The sequence below is a fragment of the Vanessa cardui genome, chromosome 18, assembly GCF_905220365.1.
Source record: "Vanessa cardui chromosome 18, ilVanCard2.1, whole genome shotgun sequence".
NCBI classification, from domain to species: Eukaryota; Metazoa; Arthropoda; class Insecta; order Lepidoptera; family Nymphalidae; genus Vanessa; species Vanessa cardui.
In genome coordinates this window covers 842,352-861,279 of record NC_061140.1, presented here as the reverse complement: position 1 = coordinate 861,279, position 18,928 = coordinate 842,352, and the positions used below count along the sequence as shown (strand labels likewise).

The 18,928-nt window shown below is 41.8% G+C and overlaps 1 protein-coding gene across 1 annotated transcript in view; it reads left to right on the top strand.

The window, feature by feature from the left end:
• The window catches only part of LOC124537201 (pregnancy zone protein-like), a 53,355-nt gene that overhangs the window by 22,422 nt on the left and 12,005 nt on the right, over positions 1–18,928 (top strand). Inside the window, exons 10-26 of the mRNA XM_047113955.1 lie at positions 918–1,070; positions 1,943–2,278; positions 2,721–2,958; positions 3,476–3,645; positions 5,026–5,172; positions 5,629–5,736; positions 6,286–6,479; positions 7,240–7,322; positions 8,005–8,126; positions 9,085–9,220; positions 9,322–9,446; positions 10,071–10,193; positions 10,609–10,951; positions 12,790–12,947; positions 13,340–13,520; positions 15,544–15,689; positions 16,752–16,866. Coding sequence (XP_046969911.1) covers positions 918–1,070; positions 1,943–2,278; positions 2,721–2,958; positions 3,476–3,645; positions 5,026–5,172; positions 5,629–5,736; positions 6,286–6,479; positions 7,240–7,322; positions 8,005–8,126; positions 9,085–9,220; positions 9,322–9,446; positions 10,071–10,193; positions 10,609–10,951; positions 12,790–12,947; positions 13,340–13,520; positions 15,544–15,689; positions 16,752–16,866 — 2,878 coding nt within the window. The remainder of the gene's footprint in view (positions 1–917; positions 1,071–1,942; positions 2,279–2,720; positions 2,959–3,475; positions 3,646–5,025; positions 5,173–5,628; positions 5,737–6,285; positions 6,480–7,239; positions 7,323–8,004; positions 8,127–9,084; positions 9,221–9,321; positions 9,447–10,070; positions 10,194–10,608; positions 10,952–12,789; positions 12,948–13,339; positions 13,521–15,543; positions 15,690–16,751; positions 16,867–18,928) is intronic.

Here is an 18,928-nt window from a genome sequence, read left to right as displayed (position 1 = left end):
AATTTATTTTATTAAAGACTAGCGGTCGCCCGCGGCTTCGCCCGCGTAGATAACGGTTCATAATCAGTCTTCTAATATCCCTACTGCTGAGGTACGGTCACATTTGAAGAATTACTGCAACTGGCGCTTGGATCTATTGTGACTCAAATTCGTGATCACAACACGGAACCCTTTTTTCAAAATAAAATTTAGCCTATGTTATGCGGGATTAATTTAGCTTTCGAATGGTGAAAGAATTTTTAAAATCGGTCCAGTAGTTTTTGAGCCTATTCATTACAACCAAACAAACAAAGTTTTCCTCTTTATAATATTAGTGTAGATTATAAAAATTATACTAATTCTATTTACCATTTAAGAATACCAGGAATATTCTAAACTTTAACTAATTCAGTAACTATCTCATGAAATACTCTTTTCATCGTTTCCATTAAAATGGAATAAAAAGAAATACATATGTACACAAAAGTAAAGTAGATTTGACTCCTAAACAAACGGTACATATGACGATTCAAAAATTCGAATTAAGAATATCTCGATTTAGTACACAGAAGTAAAGTAAGTAAATTTGACTCCTAAACAAACGGTAAATATGATGATTCAAAAGTTCGAATTAAGAATATCTCGATTTAGTACACAGAAGTAAAGTAAGTAAATTTGACTCCTAAACAAACGGTAAATATGATGATTCAAAAGTTCGAATTAAGAATATCTCGATTTAGTACACAGAAGTAAAGTAAGTAAATTTGACTCCTACACAAACGTTACATATGCTGATTCAAAAGTTCGAATTAAGAATATTTGGATTTGGAATGTTGGGAAGTAGTGGTGTAAAGCGAGGCGTGATCAAAATTTCGAATTAAGAATATTTGGATTTCGAATGTTGGGAAGTAGTGGGGTAAAGCGAGGCGTGTGGGTAGGCGCGGGCGGGCGCGGCGGGGGCGCGGCTGCGCGCGCGCACGGCGGGCGGCGCGGGCGCGGCGCTGGGCGCGCTGCGGGCGGGCCGCGCGCGCACGCTGCTGCCGCTCTACGTGCCGCTGCCGCCGCGCGCCGCGCTCACCGTGCACTTCGTGGTACGTGCCCGCCATCATACTTTTATATACAAGGTTATTGGTAACTCGACATATATCTGTTAGGAGGTAATAGGGGTCACCCCTATATATTTGCTGTAATTTTAACCCCTATATACATAAAGTGAACCATTTTTGAGTTATCACGTTTTTTAGGTTTTTTTTTTTTTTCAAAGTTTGAATTTCAAACTTCAAAAATTTATTTAAAAAAATGTTTCAATTAAAATCTATTTTTTTTTCTTTTATTTTATAATAACGATTAAAGACTGGATATTTGTCAATATTTAAATAATAATTATCGGTCCAAATTTAAAAATGCGAAACAGAACACGAAATTATTTCAATATTTTTTAAAAAAAAATTCTTCAAAAATGCCTTAAAAACTTAAAAAAATCATTATGAAACTTGGCCTGCAGATTATTTTAAAAACATAACCGTTTTCTTAGCTTTCCAAAAATGTACAAATAGTCACCCCTATCACCTCCTAACGGATATACGTCGAGTTACCAATAACCCTGTATTTTACTCCCCTGATTGAGGAGCTCTAGTATTGTTGTGTTTCGGTTTGAAGATTGAATATGCCTGTGTAACCGCAGTCCCAAATGTTGCATCTCTGTGACCATGATTGATGCCGCTTTGATAATGTAAAAAATTATTAATACTTTTGACATAACCAGTGGCTATTGACAGTAGTGACTACTTATCATCAGATGATCCGATTTCCAAACCGAATAACTATAATATTACAGAAGCAACAATCCTGAGGTTACAGGATCACTATTCATTTTTTTTTTTCAATCAAATATAGAAGTATATGTCACATACATATTTAATATATTTATCTGAGGAAATTTTCTCCAAAAATTTAATCTCAGGTCATCACGCGCGGAGGGATCATATACCGCTGGGGTGCAACCACCCAGTGCCCAATCACTAGCACCACCGATCCGATCCAGACGGCGCCTCGTAACAGCCCCTGCCCCAACACAAATCCGGTGAAACTGGACCAAATCTTCGAGAAGAATCTGGACGCAAGGAACTCCTCGGAACTGGACGCTCTCATGGACAGACACTTGTCGAAGATAATGCTGCCGATTAAGGTGTCCCACCAGATGTGCCCCGACAGCCACCTGGTGGCGTACTTCTACCACAATAACGAGCTGATCACCGCCAGCAAACACTTCGAATTGGAAGAATGTTTTGCCAACAAGGTAATGTATGTTTTAATAAGCACGTATGATGTTTTTCTTCATAATGTATCAAGGTTGAATTTGATCAATATTTTTCTTCATAATGTTGTCTTAAATTTTCGCGATTATTACACATTTAAATAAAACTTGAAATTTTTTGACATCCCGACGTTTCGAGCACTTTACAGCGTTCGTGGTCACGGGTAGTCTATCCGTGACCACGAACGCTGTAATAATTAATATACGCGATTCAAATCCGTTATAACTAGTTTTATTTAAATTTTTCTTCATATTTAACATTCCAAAATCAATAGAAACGCTAAAAAATGTACATATCTTTTTTAATGAGTATGTTTGTCAATAATTACTATTTTGTTTTTTATTATTTATTTTGGATAGTTTACACTGAATATTCCGAATGCAAAGTACTTTTGACAACGTCGTTCCTTCCGGCCATTGCCAGGTGGAGGCTCGCTGGGCGTCGCGGCAGGTGGCGCCCGGCTCGCTGGCCAGCCTGCACGTGCAGACGCCGGGCCCCGCGTTATGCGCGCTCAGCGTGCTTGAGGCGGGCGCGGGCGCGGGCGCGGAGGCGGAAGCGGGCGCGGGCGCGGTGCGCGGCGCCGTGCTGGCAGCGCTGCGGGCGCTGGTAGACGCCAACAGGAACCTCACTGAACACGACGCGGCCGGCGAGTGCTTCCTGAGTTAGATATTGTTATTTCTTAAATATTTATTATTTTATAATATAATCTACTTAGTCCTATTTTATTTATTTATTTATTTATTTATTGGAAATAGTTACACCATCGACTTATTAACACATTCACTTAGCAGTAGATACAGGGTATTCAATCTAGGTGAATAAATCATTACAGGTGTAAACAACATTGACCTTAGAAAAGACTATACTAACCTAATTATATCTTTACTAAAAATTAAAAAAAAAAGATAAATAAATTATAGATAATTAAACAAAACATAAAATAAAATTTAAATACAACAACGAAAATCTACAAGGTTTCATATGAATATCGACGACTCAGGTATGCTGAGTCTTCAGGCCCCTTTTTATCCAAGACCAAACCTGCAGGCTCCATCTCGCCGATGATTGTTTAAATCACCAATTTAAATCAGCAAAACGCTGCTTGCACTTGGTTTCTCGTTTCGTCTGTTTAAGACGAGGGTTTTTAAAGAAGTCCTTAACATAGTCTCCATATTCAGCATCAGACACGCCCGAGCTGCCTACATCGAGCATCGAACTCATGTCCTCGTGGCTGTCGTCCGCTGGAGTCAGACTGCTAGGCGGTGACAGTATCGTGAGACACTGCGGCGCCTCCCCCGCGAGACTCGTCACTGAAGATGTAATGGTCCCGAGGAGTGACTTCTCCGAGGTAATACCTACCACTTACAAGTACCTTACATAAAATGACCATAATGCACCCTTCAAGTATGTCTGTATAGTAGATGCTGATTAGTTTCTTAATAATAATTAAACACATGTTGTTTTTTGAATTAAGATTAAAGTTTTTCTGACGAAAGTCACAGTAGGTGCCTTATGTCTCACGGTAGCATGCGTAAGCGATCCCGTGGCGCGCGCCGAAAGACGGTAAGGGTACCGCTGATGTTTTAATGGGTAAACCCGGTAGATCTGGGTGCACTCGGCGTCCAGGGAACCGGGGAGTCCTAAACAGACCCCCCCTCCACCTTCCATCACGTAGGGGAAGTGTGTAATGCGTTTTTTCAGAGAGAAAAAAAAGGTGCCTTTTGCCTACGTCTCGTTAAGTACGCAGAGCGATTGATCCTGAACTCTCTCCAACTGCCGGGTCAGCCGAGTCAATCGACTGTGAGACCTACAAAAAAAGCATGCATTTATTACACACAGACAGATGATAAAAAATAACTTTTTCATGTTATATATTTTTATATGTATGTATAGCTTTATACAGGTATTAAAGCTATTTTGTTACCTAAGTTGGTTATAGGTGCACACTATATTCAATTTTGTCCCGCCTCAACTCTGAACAGAGACTGGGAGATCTCTCTCCTCTTAAGTGATAAATCCTAAGCGGACTATATAATGTAGCAACCATTTTAAATCGACCCCCGTTGGTTGTAAGTGCACACTATAGTCAATTTTGTCCCAACTCAACTCTGAACAAAGACTGGGAGATCTCTCTCCTCTTAAGTGATAAAGCCTAAGCGGACATAATTTAGCAACCATTTTAAAACGACCCCCGTTGGTTGTAAGTGCACACTATAGTCAATTTTGTCCCAACTCAACTCTGAACAGAGACTGGAAGATCTCTCTCCTCATAAGTGATAAGGCCTAAGCGGACTATATAATGTAGCAACCATTTTAAAACAACCCCCGTTGGTTGTAAGTGCACACTATAGTCAATTTTTTCCCGCTTCAACTCTGAACAGAGACTGGAAGATCTCCCTCCTATTAAGTAATAAAGCCTAAGCGGACTATATAATGTAGCAACCATTTTAAAACGACCCCCGTTGGTTGTAAGTGCACACTATAGTCAATTTTTTCCCAACTCAACTCTGAACAGAGACTGGGAGATCTCTCTCCTCTTAAGTGATAAAGCCTAAGCGGACTATATAATGTAGCAACCATTTTAAAACGACCCCCGTTGGTTGTAAGTGCACACTATAGTCAATTTTGTCCCGCCTCAACTCTGAACATGAAGATCTCTCTCCTCATAAGTGATAAGGCCTAAGCGGACATAATTTAGCAACCATTTTAAAATGACCCCCGTGGGCAGTCGTGGCTGTGGCGGCTGGTGGGCGTGGGCGCCAACGGCTCGGCGGCGCTAACGGCGCGCGCGCCCGACGCCATCACGCGCTACGCCGCCACGGCCGTGTGCCTCGCCAGGAGCGGCGTCGCCGTCTCCGAACCCGCTGTCTTACAGGTTGCATGCACTAGTTTTTAACATTTATACCTTAACTTTGCGATCAAGTTCTTTACGATGTAGGTGTTTAAAAAAAGTAACAGTCTGTAAATGTCCCTGGACAAGTTGGAGCTTATTCCACCATTGCTCCAGTGCGGAATCACGTTGGATACACGTGTGGCTGAATTTCTATGAAATTTGTCATATGCAGGTTTTCTCACGGTGTTTTTCTTCACCGCTGAGCACGAGATGAATTATAAAGACAAATTAAGCATATGAATCAGTGGTGCTTGTCTGGGTTTGAACCCGCAATCATCAGTTAAGATGCACGCGTTCTAACCACTGGGCCATCTCTGCTGTAAAGTAACGTAACGACTGCGATTTTAATACCAAGTATTATTTTGATAATCATCAAAGGAGATCCCAGCTTCTCTCTTATGGTCTGACTCGAACCTGTGTTTGTTTTTTCACCATCAGGTGTTCCGCGAGTTCTTCATCCACGCCAGCAGCCCCCAGAGGATGAAACGGGGGGACTCCATCATCGTCCCGTATCGCATCTTCAACTACCTGTACGATCCTCTCAGTGTGAGTAGGTCATCGGATTTAATTACAAATTTACTCGTAACGACTTGGTGGTAGGGCTTTGTGTAAGCCCGCCTGGGTAGGTATCACCCAATCATCAGTTATTCTTCCGTCAAATAACAGTACTCAAAATTGTTGTGTTCCGGTTTGAAGGGTGAGTCAGCCAGTGTAACTACAGACACAAGGGACGTAACATTTTACTTCCCAATATTGGTGGCACATTAACGATGTAAGAAATAGTTAATATTTCTTACAGCGTCATTGTCTATGGGTAATAGTGATCACTTATCATCAGGTGGCCCATATGCTCGTCTGCCATCCTATACCATAAAAAAAAACGAATCGACGATCGTACAACATGGTGACCACTTGCCATCAGGTGGTCCATATGCTCGTCGGCCATCCTATATCATAAAAAAAAAAACGAATCGACGTTCGTACAATTTTTGATGGCAAACCTTTGGGGGTCGGTGAATTTGATAATCATGGCGGCGTCTTGTAGGCAAACCTTTGGGGGTCGGTGAATTCGATAATCATGGCGGCGTCTCTCAGGTCGAGGTGGAAGTGGTAGCGGACAAACCGCTCGAGGCGGGCGCGGGCGGCGAGCGCGTGTGCGTGCCGCCGCGCGCCTCGGCGCCGCGCCGCGTGTGGGTGCGCGCGCGCGGCATCGGCAGCGCGCGCCTGCGCATGCGCGCGCGCACAGTGCCCGGCGCCTGCGACACACCAGCGCCGAACGTCACCGCCAGGTGGGGCCTTCTGTTGTTACATAATTAATTCATTAATTCATTGTCTACTACACGGACGATGGTGACGACGCTATCGGTAGATTCATCGGCCGAGCGGCGGGTGCTTCAGAAAGAACCATCCTTGAGCACAGCCTCAAGACATCTATACATAAACGCGACATCAAAGTCGCCGAGGCCGTGCTCTCTCTCTGATCAAGCGCGGACCAGGAACCACTGGATTGTAGTAATTCGAACACATATACTGCTATATATTTTTATTTATATATTATTTATTATAGTTTATATATTATTTTATTATATATTATTTATTACAGATTACGTATATATTATTAAAAAAAAAAAATCAGTGTGGGCCACGTCTCCCAAGAAGACGACAAAAATGATTTCCAGCGAAGATCTGCTGATGTTTAGTATAAAATATAAAACGCCAAAATGTAATTGAATATAAAAGGTAAAAAAGGCACGGGCATCTGCGAGCCTGTGGATGTTGTATTTTAAATAAAAAAAAAATTCATTCATTAACGTAAACCGTTCATTGTACAATACAATATTAAACCTAATCTCCTAACATCATTACTTTATGCCTGAGACAAATATGCAGTTTCCATTAATATAATTAATTTAATTAGAGCCCGTACAAAAATTGGGCGTACCGCTGAAATAAATTTTAGGTCCGTTTCTATATTTGCTACTATGTTAAACATAGCAGTATACATATACATAGCAACGGTCTTACCATTAAACTATGATGTTATTTCAGTGACGAGGTGATAATCCATATCGAGGTGGACCCCGAAGGTGTACCGGTGCAGGAACATCACTCTGCCCTGCTTTGTGGTCAAGGTAAGCGTCAAGTAAACAAACAGCTAAAAACTTATTGTACACCATAAAGCGAAACATATACAAAGCATAGATACAGCTTAAATAAAAGTAGCATACACTTCTGGCGACCTTGCCACAACATATCTATCGATCTCTTCTAGGTAACTAACATAGTAAGTGATAACATAGGTTATAAAATAAATATTGCTGTTATCAAAAATAAAGTAACATTAACCTTTAATTTAAACTACTTAATGATAACTATGGAAGTTTGAAATAAACAAAATATTAGTATATAGGAATAAGCTAATTATAGGTATTTATAAGCAGAAATAAATATCTAAATAAACTACTACTTATAAGCTGATCCCAAAACCAATCACTTTGATCCAGATTTCTTAAAGACCATTATTAAATAGTTCTCTAAGAGCCGAGATGGCCTAGTTGTTAGAACACACACCTCATAACCGATAACTGCGGGTCCAAACACACGCAAGTACCACTTATAATTCCTCTCGAGATCGGCGATGAAGGAAAACGTGAGGAAACCTGCACGTGTCTAATTTCAAGGAAATTATGCCACATGTAAATCCACCCTATTTGAAGCAGCGTGGTGGAATATGCTCCTTATCTTCTCCTCAAAGGGAGACGAGGCCAGCAGTGGGTAGTTTACAGGCCACCTCAAATCTATAATTGTTTCCAGATAGTCAAAATTTCACAAGCATGCCTGACATATCGTGGTCCTGGCCCGAGGTTCAAGCTGTGGCCGGCACTGAATCCGTGACCGTCTGGGCAACTGGAGACACATTTGGACCATTACTTGCTGTGAGTTTCATTTACATTAACATCACCACCATTATAGATAAGATGATTAAAAAATCAAAAGTAAAATATACTCTATTCAAGTAGACTTTTACAAGAACTTATAAATTCACGTATTAAAAAATTGTATTAAGTGAAACTAAATTTATAACGAAAGAACTGAGTCAATAAAAGTTTCTAAAAATGCCAATTTAAGAACATTTTTGGGCTTTCGTACCCAAAGGGTAAAAACGGGACTCTATTACAAAGCCTTCTGTCCTCCTGTCCATCCGTCCGTCTGTCTGTCACCAGACTGTATATCAAGAACCGAACTTTCACAAATTTTATGTCTCTGTTGCCTCTATAACAAAAATTACTAAAAACAAAACAAAATAAATATTTAAAGGGGCTCCCTAACACTACACGCGCGTTTCTTGTCCTTTTTCGTTCGATATTAATAAATTTGTGTACTATTATTCACCTAGTAAATGGTACGGAACCCTTCGTGACTTAGTCCGACTTGCTCTTGGCCTGTTTTTAAAAATTACACGATCATTTTTTATATAAACGTATAGTACGACACAACTTAGATGTCGCATCGGCAAAATTCGTAAAACCGATCACATCCGAATTAAGTACGCTGTACCAAATTATCAATATTTATTTCTCATGCGAATATGGTGTTTGCACAAATGTAATAACTTGTAATATCATGACCTAATATATTCGTCAATTTGACGCGTCGATTTACATGCACTTGTTTTCTCTGACGCGTGAATCTATAGCGACAAATAGCGTCGAATGGCGCGATAGGGAGCTATTTTTATTGGTTGTGTAAATCGACAGTAATCAGTTTTATTTTCATTCCATTTCATATTCCGATGATCTAATTTGTGTCGTACTATATGTACACTGTAACTTCAAGAGATCCGTTATATTTCTTCATAAACTAGAGCACATCTGACTCCAATTCCTTTTCTAGGATGCTGATGGCCTAGTTGAGCTCCCACGCGGATGTGGCGAACAGAACATGGCACGTCTTGCCACTAATTTGCTAGCTCTGAAGATGATGACATCTGGCCATGGAACTCTAAGCGCTAAGGACCATATCGCGAGAGGTGACCCTATACTTTTGATGGGACATTATTCAAATTAACAAATATGCAAGGAATTTATATTCCTACATACTCCATCGACCACGTCTTATCGACTCCTCCAGGTGTGACGCGGCAGCTGCAATACGCACACCCTGAGGGAGGATTCAGTGCCTTTGGCACCGCAGACCCGGAACCTTCTGCCTGGCTCACCGCTTTCTGCCTGAGATATCTGCGGAAGGCTTATGAGGTAAGGCTCTGCCTGTGTCATTTAAAAGCGTACCCATGAAAACCGGTATACACACCACTCGACCGGGGAGGTCGTCGTTAATTATGTAACTTAATTACTAATAATATTTAATATTTATACAATATTTGACGTCCGCTATTTTACCGTGTTACTTTATATTGATCATTAGTACTTTCAAATGAGTATAATTTTGAATCAATTGTCACAAGAACCAAAATTTGGTGCTGACTTTCTCGTTTCAGCTCAACCGGTTGAAACTGGTTAGTAATTCGATTTAAACAAGTAAAAGTAAAAAGTAAAAAAGTAAAGTAAAGTAACAGCCTGTAAATTTTCCACTGCTGAGATAAGGCCTCCTCTTCCATTAAGGAGAGAGATTGGAACATATTCCACCACGCTGTTCCAATGCGGGTTGGTGGAATGCACATGTGACAGAATTTCGATGAAATTAGACACATGCAGGTTTCCTCACGATGTTTTCCTTCACCGCCGAGCACGAGATGAATTATAAACACAATTAAGCACATATATATAGTGGTGCTTCCCTGGGTTTGAACCCGCAATCATCGGTTAAGGCACGCGTTCTAACCACTGGGCCATCTCAACTCAAAACAAGTAACTTCTCAGGTAATATCTGGCAAGGCCCCCGTGCCGCCGGTGATAACGCGCTCGGAGCGCTGGCTGGCCAGTCGCCAGATGGAGAACGGCTGCTTCCGCCCCGACGGACACGTGTTCCACCATGAGCTCCAGGTACAGTCAACTCCTCATTCCACATCTCGTTCACTCACCTAAAGAAATCATTTTTTTTTATGGTATAGTTTGGCGGACGAGCATATAGGCCACCTGATGGTAAGTACCATTACCCATAGACAATGAAGCTGTAAGAAATATTAACTATTCCTTACATCGTCAATGTGCCACCAACCTTGGGAACTAAGATGTTATGTCCCTTGTGTCTGTAGTTACACTGGCTCACTCACCCTTCAGACCGGAACACAACAATACTGAGTACTGTTGTTTGGTGGTAGAATAACTGATGAGTGGGTGGTACCTACCCAGACGGGCTTGCACAAAGCCCTACCACCAAATGATTTTTTACATTCTCAAATTAATTCTTATAATCACTTTTAAACCAATGTCAAACTAAATTTACATTTAAATGTAGGGTGGTTTGAACGAAGACGGCGAGACTGCGAACGTTGCTCTAACAGCTTACATCATCATCGCTCTCCTCGACAGTACCTCCCCTCTCCCCCCCAAACTCATTAAGAACTCCCTCTCTTGTCTCCGAGCGTTACCACCTTCGAAATCTAACATTCCCAATCCGTCCCGGATTTACGCCCACTCGATAATAACGTACGCGTTTATGAGGCTGAGGAGGTACGAGGAGTCGAGGAGCAATGAGGCGGGCGAGGAGGAGGGGTTGAAGGAGGACGAGGAATTGAAGGTGCTAATGGAGTTCCTCGGTATGGCGAAACGCAGCGGAGAGTACGTGTGGTGGGATACCGGTGAGTGGATTTCATTTGGAAAATAACGGGTTCTTGTCGATGGTAATTTTCAAAAAACCGTATTTTTGTCCAAACTAAGACTCAATTCGCCTTTTGTAGCTTGTTTATTTTTCATACTCGATCAAATGGGCATCACTGTACTTAATATTTAAGAGTCTAATATAGTATTCTAATTTATTGTGTAGAGCGTAACAGAAAAAAATGGTACTGTTGATAACGTTTGGAAACGTTATGTAATCTCTTGAAAACTTTTTCATTACTGAAGTTGGAGTAACTTTTGTTTGATAATAGTCCGCTCAATACTTCTGAAATGACATTTAAATACTACTTAATAGAATTATTGAAACTTACTAACCCTATACTACTATACCATAAAAAAAACAGGCATGTTGGCATGTGATATCTAATGCTGCATTAACCGACTTTATTGCTGTTGCATAATTTTCTGTTAAAACAAATTGTACAAAATCTTCGTTAGAATATCCATTACGTAGGAAAATCACTTTCATGAAACAATATCGTTCAGTTTCGATATCAAAATGTTAATTAAATCCTCGAGATTGGATGCTATTTTGAACACTTAACATGCAATATCAATTAACTTTTTTTGGGACTAACAATTTGACAAATTCCTTTTTTTTCCAAAGTTTTGTATCCAGCTGATTAATAATTAATGTTTTTGTCGTTGATTTAAAAGTATTTAGAGCTTACTTTTGTTTTCTTTTTGATTACAATACTAGTTTGTGATAGGCATTAGGTTCAATGTTTAGTTGGCAAGCTGATGATAAAAGTCGAATGTTGCATAATATAATATTGCTCATAGTCATAAAATTATGTGATATTATTAGTGAAATCGGTTCCGCATCCGTTTACAATAATTGAAGTATATGTGATATTATTAGTGAAATCGGTTCCGCATCCGTTTACAATAATTGAAGTATATGTGATATTATTAGTGAAATCGGTTCCGCATCCGTTTACAATAATTGAAGTATATGTGATATTATTAGTGAAATCGGTTCCGCATCCGTTTACAATAATTGAAGTATATGTGATATTATTAGTGAAATCGGTTCCGCATCCGTTTACAATAATTGAAGTATATGTGATATTATTAGTGAAATCGGTTCCGCATCCGTTTACAATAATTGAAGTATATGTGATATTATTAGTGAAATCGGTTCCGCATCCGTTTACAATAATTGAAGTATATGTGATATTATTAGTGAAATCGGTTCCGCATCCGTTTACAATAATTGAAGTATATGTGATATTATTAGTGAAATCGGTTCCGCATCCGTTTACAATAATTGAAGTATATGTGATATTATTAGAGAAATCGGTTCCGCATCCGTTTACAATAATTGAAGTATATGTGATATTATTAGTGAAATCGGTTCCGCATCCGTTTACAATAACATTGACATAAATTACAAATCTAGAAAAAAGAAAGCGGGATAGTTTTTGCAGTTTCTTTGTAATAAGTTCTAACTCTTTATGAATAGATAGAATAGACTGACACTAAACAGACTATAGGTAGAAACTAACTAGGTTTCTATTTAACAAACTTGAATCTGCATATCAGATGGCATAATAGAAACTTAAGAATCGTCAATCGTAATCGTCAATATGAGGACAATCGGCACTTAATCGTACAGCGACGGACAATTCACACTCAAGCAAAGCTCACAGATCAGCAAATGTTATAATTTATAAAATATCGAACTATGTATCTTCAAAGGCTCATTGATAATCCCATACCGATACAAATCATCGAACGGTATACACTGTCGCAAATATAAAGTGTGAGGCACGGCGTAACCGGGCGCGTGTGGCAGGCAGCCTGGCGACGTCGGTGGAGGCGGCGGGCTACGCGCTGCAGGCGCTGGCGCAGTGCGGCGCCGGCCTGCGCGCGCGCTGCGCCCGCGACGTCGCGCCCGCCGCGCGCTGGCTCGCCGCGCAGCGCCGCGCCGCCGGCGGGTTCGTCTCCACGCAGGTGCGCGCCGGCCCCGAGCGACGACGATAGGCCAAAGTCCGAGCGACACCAGATATAAACATATATCGACCACTAGGAGTATTCCTACACTTCCCAATATTAATAAATATGAGACAACATCACATACATTACTCTGATCCCAATGTAAGTAGCTGAAGCACTTGTGTTATGGACAATCAGAAGTAACGACGGTACCACAAACACCCAGACCCAAGACAACATAGAAAACTAATGGTAATCTACATCGACTTCGCCGGGAATCGAACCCGGGACCTCAGAGTGGCGTACCCATGAAAACCGGTGTACACACCACTCGACCATGGAGGTCGTCAAATTACTCATTATTACTCAAATCTATATTATTACGTATAACAACATCTTATCTAATGTAGGACACCCTCGTAGCTCTGGAAGGCTTAGCTCGCTGGAGAGATCTGCTGCCATCAGCTTCCAACGTGACAGTTAAAATCCGCAGCGGGTCGCGTACAGACGCGTTGCAGCTGACTGCCGACTCCACTGTGCCGAAGCTCGTGAAGTTGCCGGCCAGCCAGCAGATCAGCGTGGCAGTCGAAGGTGAGCTATAGAGAGGAAATGATACGCTATAACGGAATTGGTATAGGTCAATATCACTTGCTTTCCCAGGTATCCAGCGACTCCTTCGAGTCGCGTCGAGGATGAACAGATAAATAAAAAAGTAACAGCTTATAAATATCCCATTGCTGAGCTAAGGAGTTTTTGGAGTTTATTCCACCACGCTGCTCTACGCCACGCTGGGCCACCGACACATTCTAGTATCCTCACTATGTTTTCCCTTACAGCTGAGTACAAGCTAAGCATATGAAATTACAATGGTGCTTTGCTGGGTTGAAACTTTTTAAGTGGTAGTGCCACACTGTATACCTCTCGGTTGCAATTGGCGTAAAATAGTGGCTATGCTACCGCGTTTCGTCCGGTAAGTGAGAGTTTCAGAGGATCCCTCTTCCCCAAAACATGGTTGTGCAGAATTTGGTATCATGACCCTAGGAGGGTACCATTAGTAACTGCAGTAGGAGGAGAATCCCTCTCTGGGCATCCATGCTCAGAACATACACCACCTGAACAAGAATGCCCAGGCTGCCCTTCGAATTCTGGTGGGGGGGGGGGCAATTTTTCACTCGTTACTGTTCGGGACAAGCGAAGCGAGCATCATAAGGCAACCCCTTTTTTTGTTTTACGGAAAGGCATTTACGCCTCCCGTCCAGCCGGGGGACCGGGACGGGTATGTGGCACTCAACCGAGGCCATAAGGGCTCCGTGCCAGGGCTGTTCTACCTAAACATGTTCTATCTAAAACCATCATCGGGTTTCCACCATGCCGCCGAATGGTGAAGCAACGGGATCGCGCAGGGCATCCACGACTCCACCAACGGCAGCCGCCATGAGGCGGCTGAATGACAAGTGCCCCTAGTGCGCGCCTTCCTCCTCATCCTCCATGTGCTCATGTGACGAACTCCCTCGAGTCCGCCACTGGATGCTGGGCGTCAACGAAGCTGACGCCCTGCCACGGAAAAGACGCCGCCGGTGTAAAACACCTGGGAGGCTCGAGTAGCGAGCCCATGCACATGCACCCCATTTGAGGCCCCCAAGGAGGCCTTCGATCGCGTGTGGCACAAAGCGCTTCTTTCGAAGCTTCCTTCCTATGCCAGGGCAGGAAGCCCTTCCTCGAAAATCGAGTCTCCTTTAAAAGAAGTCTCGCACTAGGGCCGGTTAAATCCATTTCAACCCCAAAAAGACGCAAGTTTTCGCGTTAACCGCCAAAAAAACACCATTTGTCGAAAAATTTTATTGTAAAACATTCCGATAGCCGCTAGAGGTTGTATCGGAATACTTGGCGTTGATATTTCGAGACTCGTTCAGTTCCGCAGTTAATTGGAAGGCAAAGCCAAATTGGCTTCAAAAAAGCTCGGCGTGCTCAGCCAGGCGAGACAGTATTTCACGTCGGCCCATCGCCTAAAACTTTACAAGGTGCAAATTCGGCCTCACATGGAGTACTGCTCTCACCTCTGGGCGGGTGCTCCCCAGTACCAGCTCCTTCCATTTGACCGCATCCAATGTAGAGCGGCTCGAGTTATCGACGATCAAGCCCTTTCTGATCTCCTTGATCCTTTGGCTTTGCGTAGAGATGTTGAATCACTCTGCATTTTCTACCGAATTTTTCACGGGGAATGTTCCGAGGAATTGTTCAGATTAATCCCGGCTGCTGAATTTCACCTTCGGACATCTCGTCGAAATTCGAAGTTTCACCCGCACCATCGATGTCCGAAAATCCACAACAGCGCGATTTCTCAGACATTTTCTGCCTCGCACAACCACTTTGTGGAACCAGCTTTCGCCGTCGGTTTTTCCGAACCGATACGACATGGGAACCTTCAACAAAAGAGCGTATTCTTTCTTAAAGGCCGGCAACGCACCTGCTAGCTCCCTGATGCTACAGATGTCCATGGGCGGTGGTAGTCATTTACCATCAAGTGAGCCTCCAGCTCGTTTGCCACCTATGTCATAACAAAAATAACTCGTGGTCATCGGTTAATATATATTAGGGTGTATTCCCCCCGCAGGCCCGGGCTGCGCGCTGGTGGCGGCGTCGCGCGCGTACCACAGCGTGGCTGCGACGGGCGCGCGCGGCAGCGTGCGCGTGCGCGTGCGGCCGCGCGGCGCCTTCCACTGCGCGCACGCCGCCTGCTACTGCGCCGCGCTGCTGCAGGTCAGACCACAACCCAACCGCTCCGAACGGGTCACACTGCCGACTCGTATTTGAACATACACACGCTCTCTCGTCACACTCTCACAATCTAGCGCAGAAAACGAAGCTAAAGCTTAACTATCTACACAGGGACGAAATATAGTCCTCCCAACTCTGTGGCCCAACCGCTCCGAACGGGTCGTACTGCCGACTCGTATTCGAACATACACACGCTCTATTGTCACACTCTCGCTCAAACAAAGCTAAAGCTTAACTATCTACAGAAAACGAAATATAGCCTTCCATCTGTGGCTCAAGACTGCTGCTGAAAATTCATTAGAAAATAATACCCGATATCCTTTATCGACACCTGATAACAATGATTTTCGCCCGATCGATTTCTCCCATCTCAAAAGAGATGAGCATAGACACTACATATATTATTGCGCACAAGTGCACACACTCACACATACGTACAAACACAATCGCACTCTCTGCTACCTCACACTTGTAATCCGAAGGGAAAAGTTATATATGGAATCAATAGCTTACTGTGGCACGGTGGAGCATACACATCCAACTTCTAAACTTCGAGTTACTACTAGGAATATTTCGAAAGAAAACCCCGATGATGTTCTGTCGATCTCACTTAACTCTCCAACCAAGGACCTTCAAATTTCCGGTCTTGCATCTGTGACTACAGCTATGAGTCATCATCACCAATATGACTCGAGCAAAACATCAAAGTAACATTTCCTGTGCATGACATCTATACATAAACGCGACATCAGAGTCGCCGAGGCCGTGCTCTCTCTGATCAAGCGGACCAGGAACCGCTGGATTGTAGTAATACGAATTACACATATACTGCTATATATTTATATTATACATTATTTATTATAGATTATGTATATATTATGGGCCACGTCTCCCAAGAAGACGACAAGAATGATTTCCAGCGATCTTGCTGATGTTTAGTATAAAATATAAAACGCCGAAATATAATTTGACATCTGCGAGCCTGTGGATGTAGTAAATTAAATAAAAAAAAAAAAACATTTACTGTGACTACCGCGTGTGCAGGTGTGCGTGCTGTGGTCGGAGTCGTTCCCGCCCATGTCGCTGCTGGAAGTGTCTCTGCCCAGCGGGTACGCGCCCGACGCAGAGCGCCTCTACGCGCAGCTCACTGACCGCACGCGTGAGTACACACCACGTCATAACTGATCTGTATTATGAGAACTACGTACTCTACATACTCTGCATTCTACCTCCAAACAGTAATACGTTAATCATCATCCTCCTGCCCTTATCCCAATATTATTTGTGGTCGGCGCAGCATGTCTCCTCCTTCCATACTTCTGTCAGATGTCATCTCACAAGTAACATTCCTTCTAACCATATCGTCTTTCACACAATCCATCCATCGTTTCCTTGGTCGTCCTCTACCTCTATATTTTTATTTTATTTTATTTTATTTTATTTTATTTTATTTGGGAAACAAACAGTACAATAAGTCTTAATATTAACAAATACAAATTAAATCACAAGCCAATCAAGTTTCCACTCATAAAAATCCGTCCACATCCATGCTCAAGCACAGCAAAACGTTAATATTATAAATTATTGAAGTGTTCCGGTATGAATGTTGAGTAAAGTAAAGACGACGAAGGGGTTAGTTCTCAAAGTTAGTAATACATTAGTAGTTTAAGGAATGGTGACAATTTCTTACAGCAAATATCTAAGCGCGAAGTGACCTGCAAGTGACCTATTGATCTTTATTTGATTTCCAGTCCGTACTGGTTTACATAATGTTGTCTTAAATTTTCGCGATTATTACACATTGAAATAAAACTAGTTATAACTGGACTAGACTGGAAACATCAAATAAAATTGACCTATTTATCTGTCCATCTATTTACTTTGTAACATAAAAATAACACAAATAGGAACAGCACTAGTTTGAGCTTGACAGTAAATTATCTTCTCTGATCACAAATATATAAACGAAAGTTTCTCTTCATAATCATCGTCAGGTACAATAATCCAAAATAAAGAAGATAGGAAGTTATAGATCTTAATTGCATACATAAAAATAGTTACAATAAAATAAATTATCATTATAATGAATGTAATTTAGTTTCCCCCCGTACTATAACACTCACTCACACATTCACAATTTAAATTTGTGATAAAATACATTAAGATAAGCGTACTTCACACTTATCTTAATGTATTTTATTAGTTACCAAAGCCCATAGACAACGGCGCTGTTAGAAATATTAAACAATCCTTCCATCGTCAATGCGCCACCAACTTTGGGAACTAAGATGGTATGTACCTTTTGCCTGTAGTTACACTGGCTCACTCACCCATCAAACCGGAACACATGTTGTTTGGCGGTAGAATTAATTTTAGGGCTTGCACAAAGCCCTAAAATTAATTTTAATATATATGTATAATTGTTCCGTGTCGAGTTGTTTGCGAAAGTCATGTACGCTAGTTATTGATGTAGAGTAGAACCGGGTAATGCCGGTCAGTGGGTATTACCGGTCATAGCGAAATCTCCTATTTTACTGCGTTTCGGCGAACGCACACATACACAGAGCGTGGTGTGATGTTGCCGCGCGCCAATGCCCCGGTCCCCGCTTCATTCCCTCGCCGATGTTTATGATGAACACACGTCTATTGTTTTCGCGCCTAACTGAAGTAATTTTTTGGAGTAATACAATAAGAGGTGAGTGTTTATTATTTCACATTTCTTATAATGTTATTTGAGATTTTTGTAGCATAAATACTAAGCATTCAAAGTAATAATAGTTTTTGAACGTGTATCGACAAGTTTCTATCTTAGAATTTAATTTACGGAAATGTTCCTAGTCGGGAATTGCCGGTCACGTTGACCGGTATTACCCGCAAGTAAAATTGATAAAACTATTTATTTTTATGTTCATTTTAATGTTTCTTTATTATTTCAGAATGTCTACAAGAAGAAACCAACCACTTTCAAAGGCGTTATGGAGCCAAGATCAACTACACATAGGTTTTAGACTAGTGGAGGAAGGAAAAACTATTAGAGAAGCAGCTAGATCTTGTGGTGTACCATTTTCAACGCTTCAAGAAAGACTAAAAACCCAAAATCGTGACAAGCCGCATCTGGGACGAAACACAGTCTTCACAAGGGAGCAAGAAAATGAAATGGCTTCTCAAGTTAAGTACCTTGGTAAAATATTTTACGGCTGCACTTCGATTCAAATTAGGAA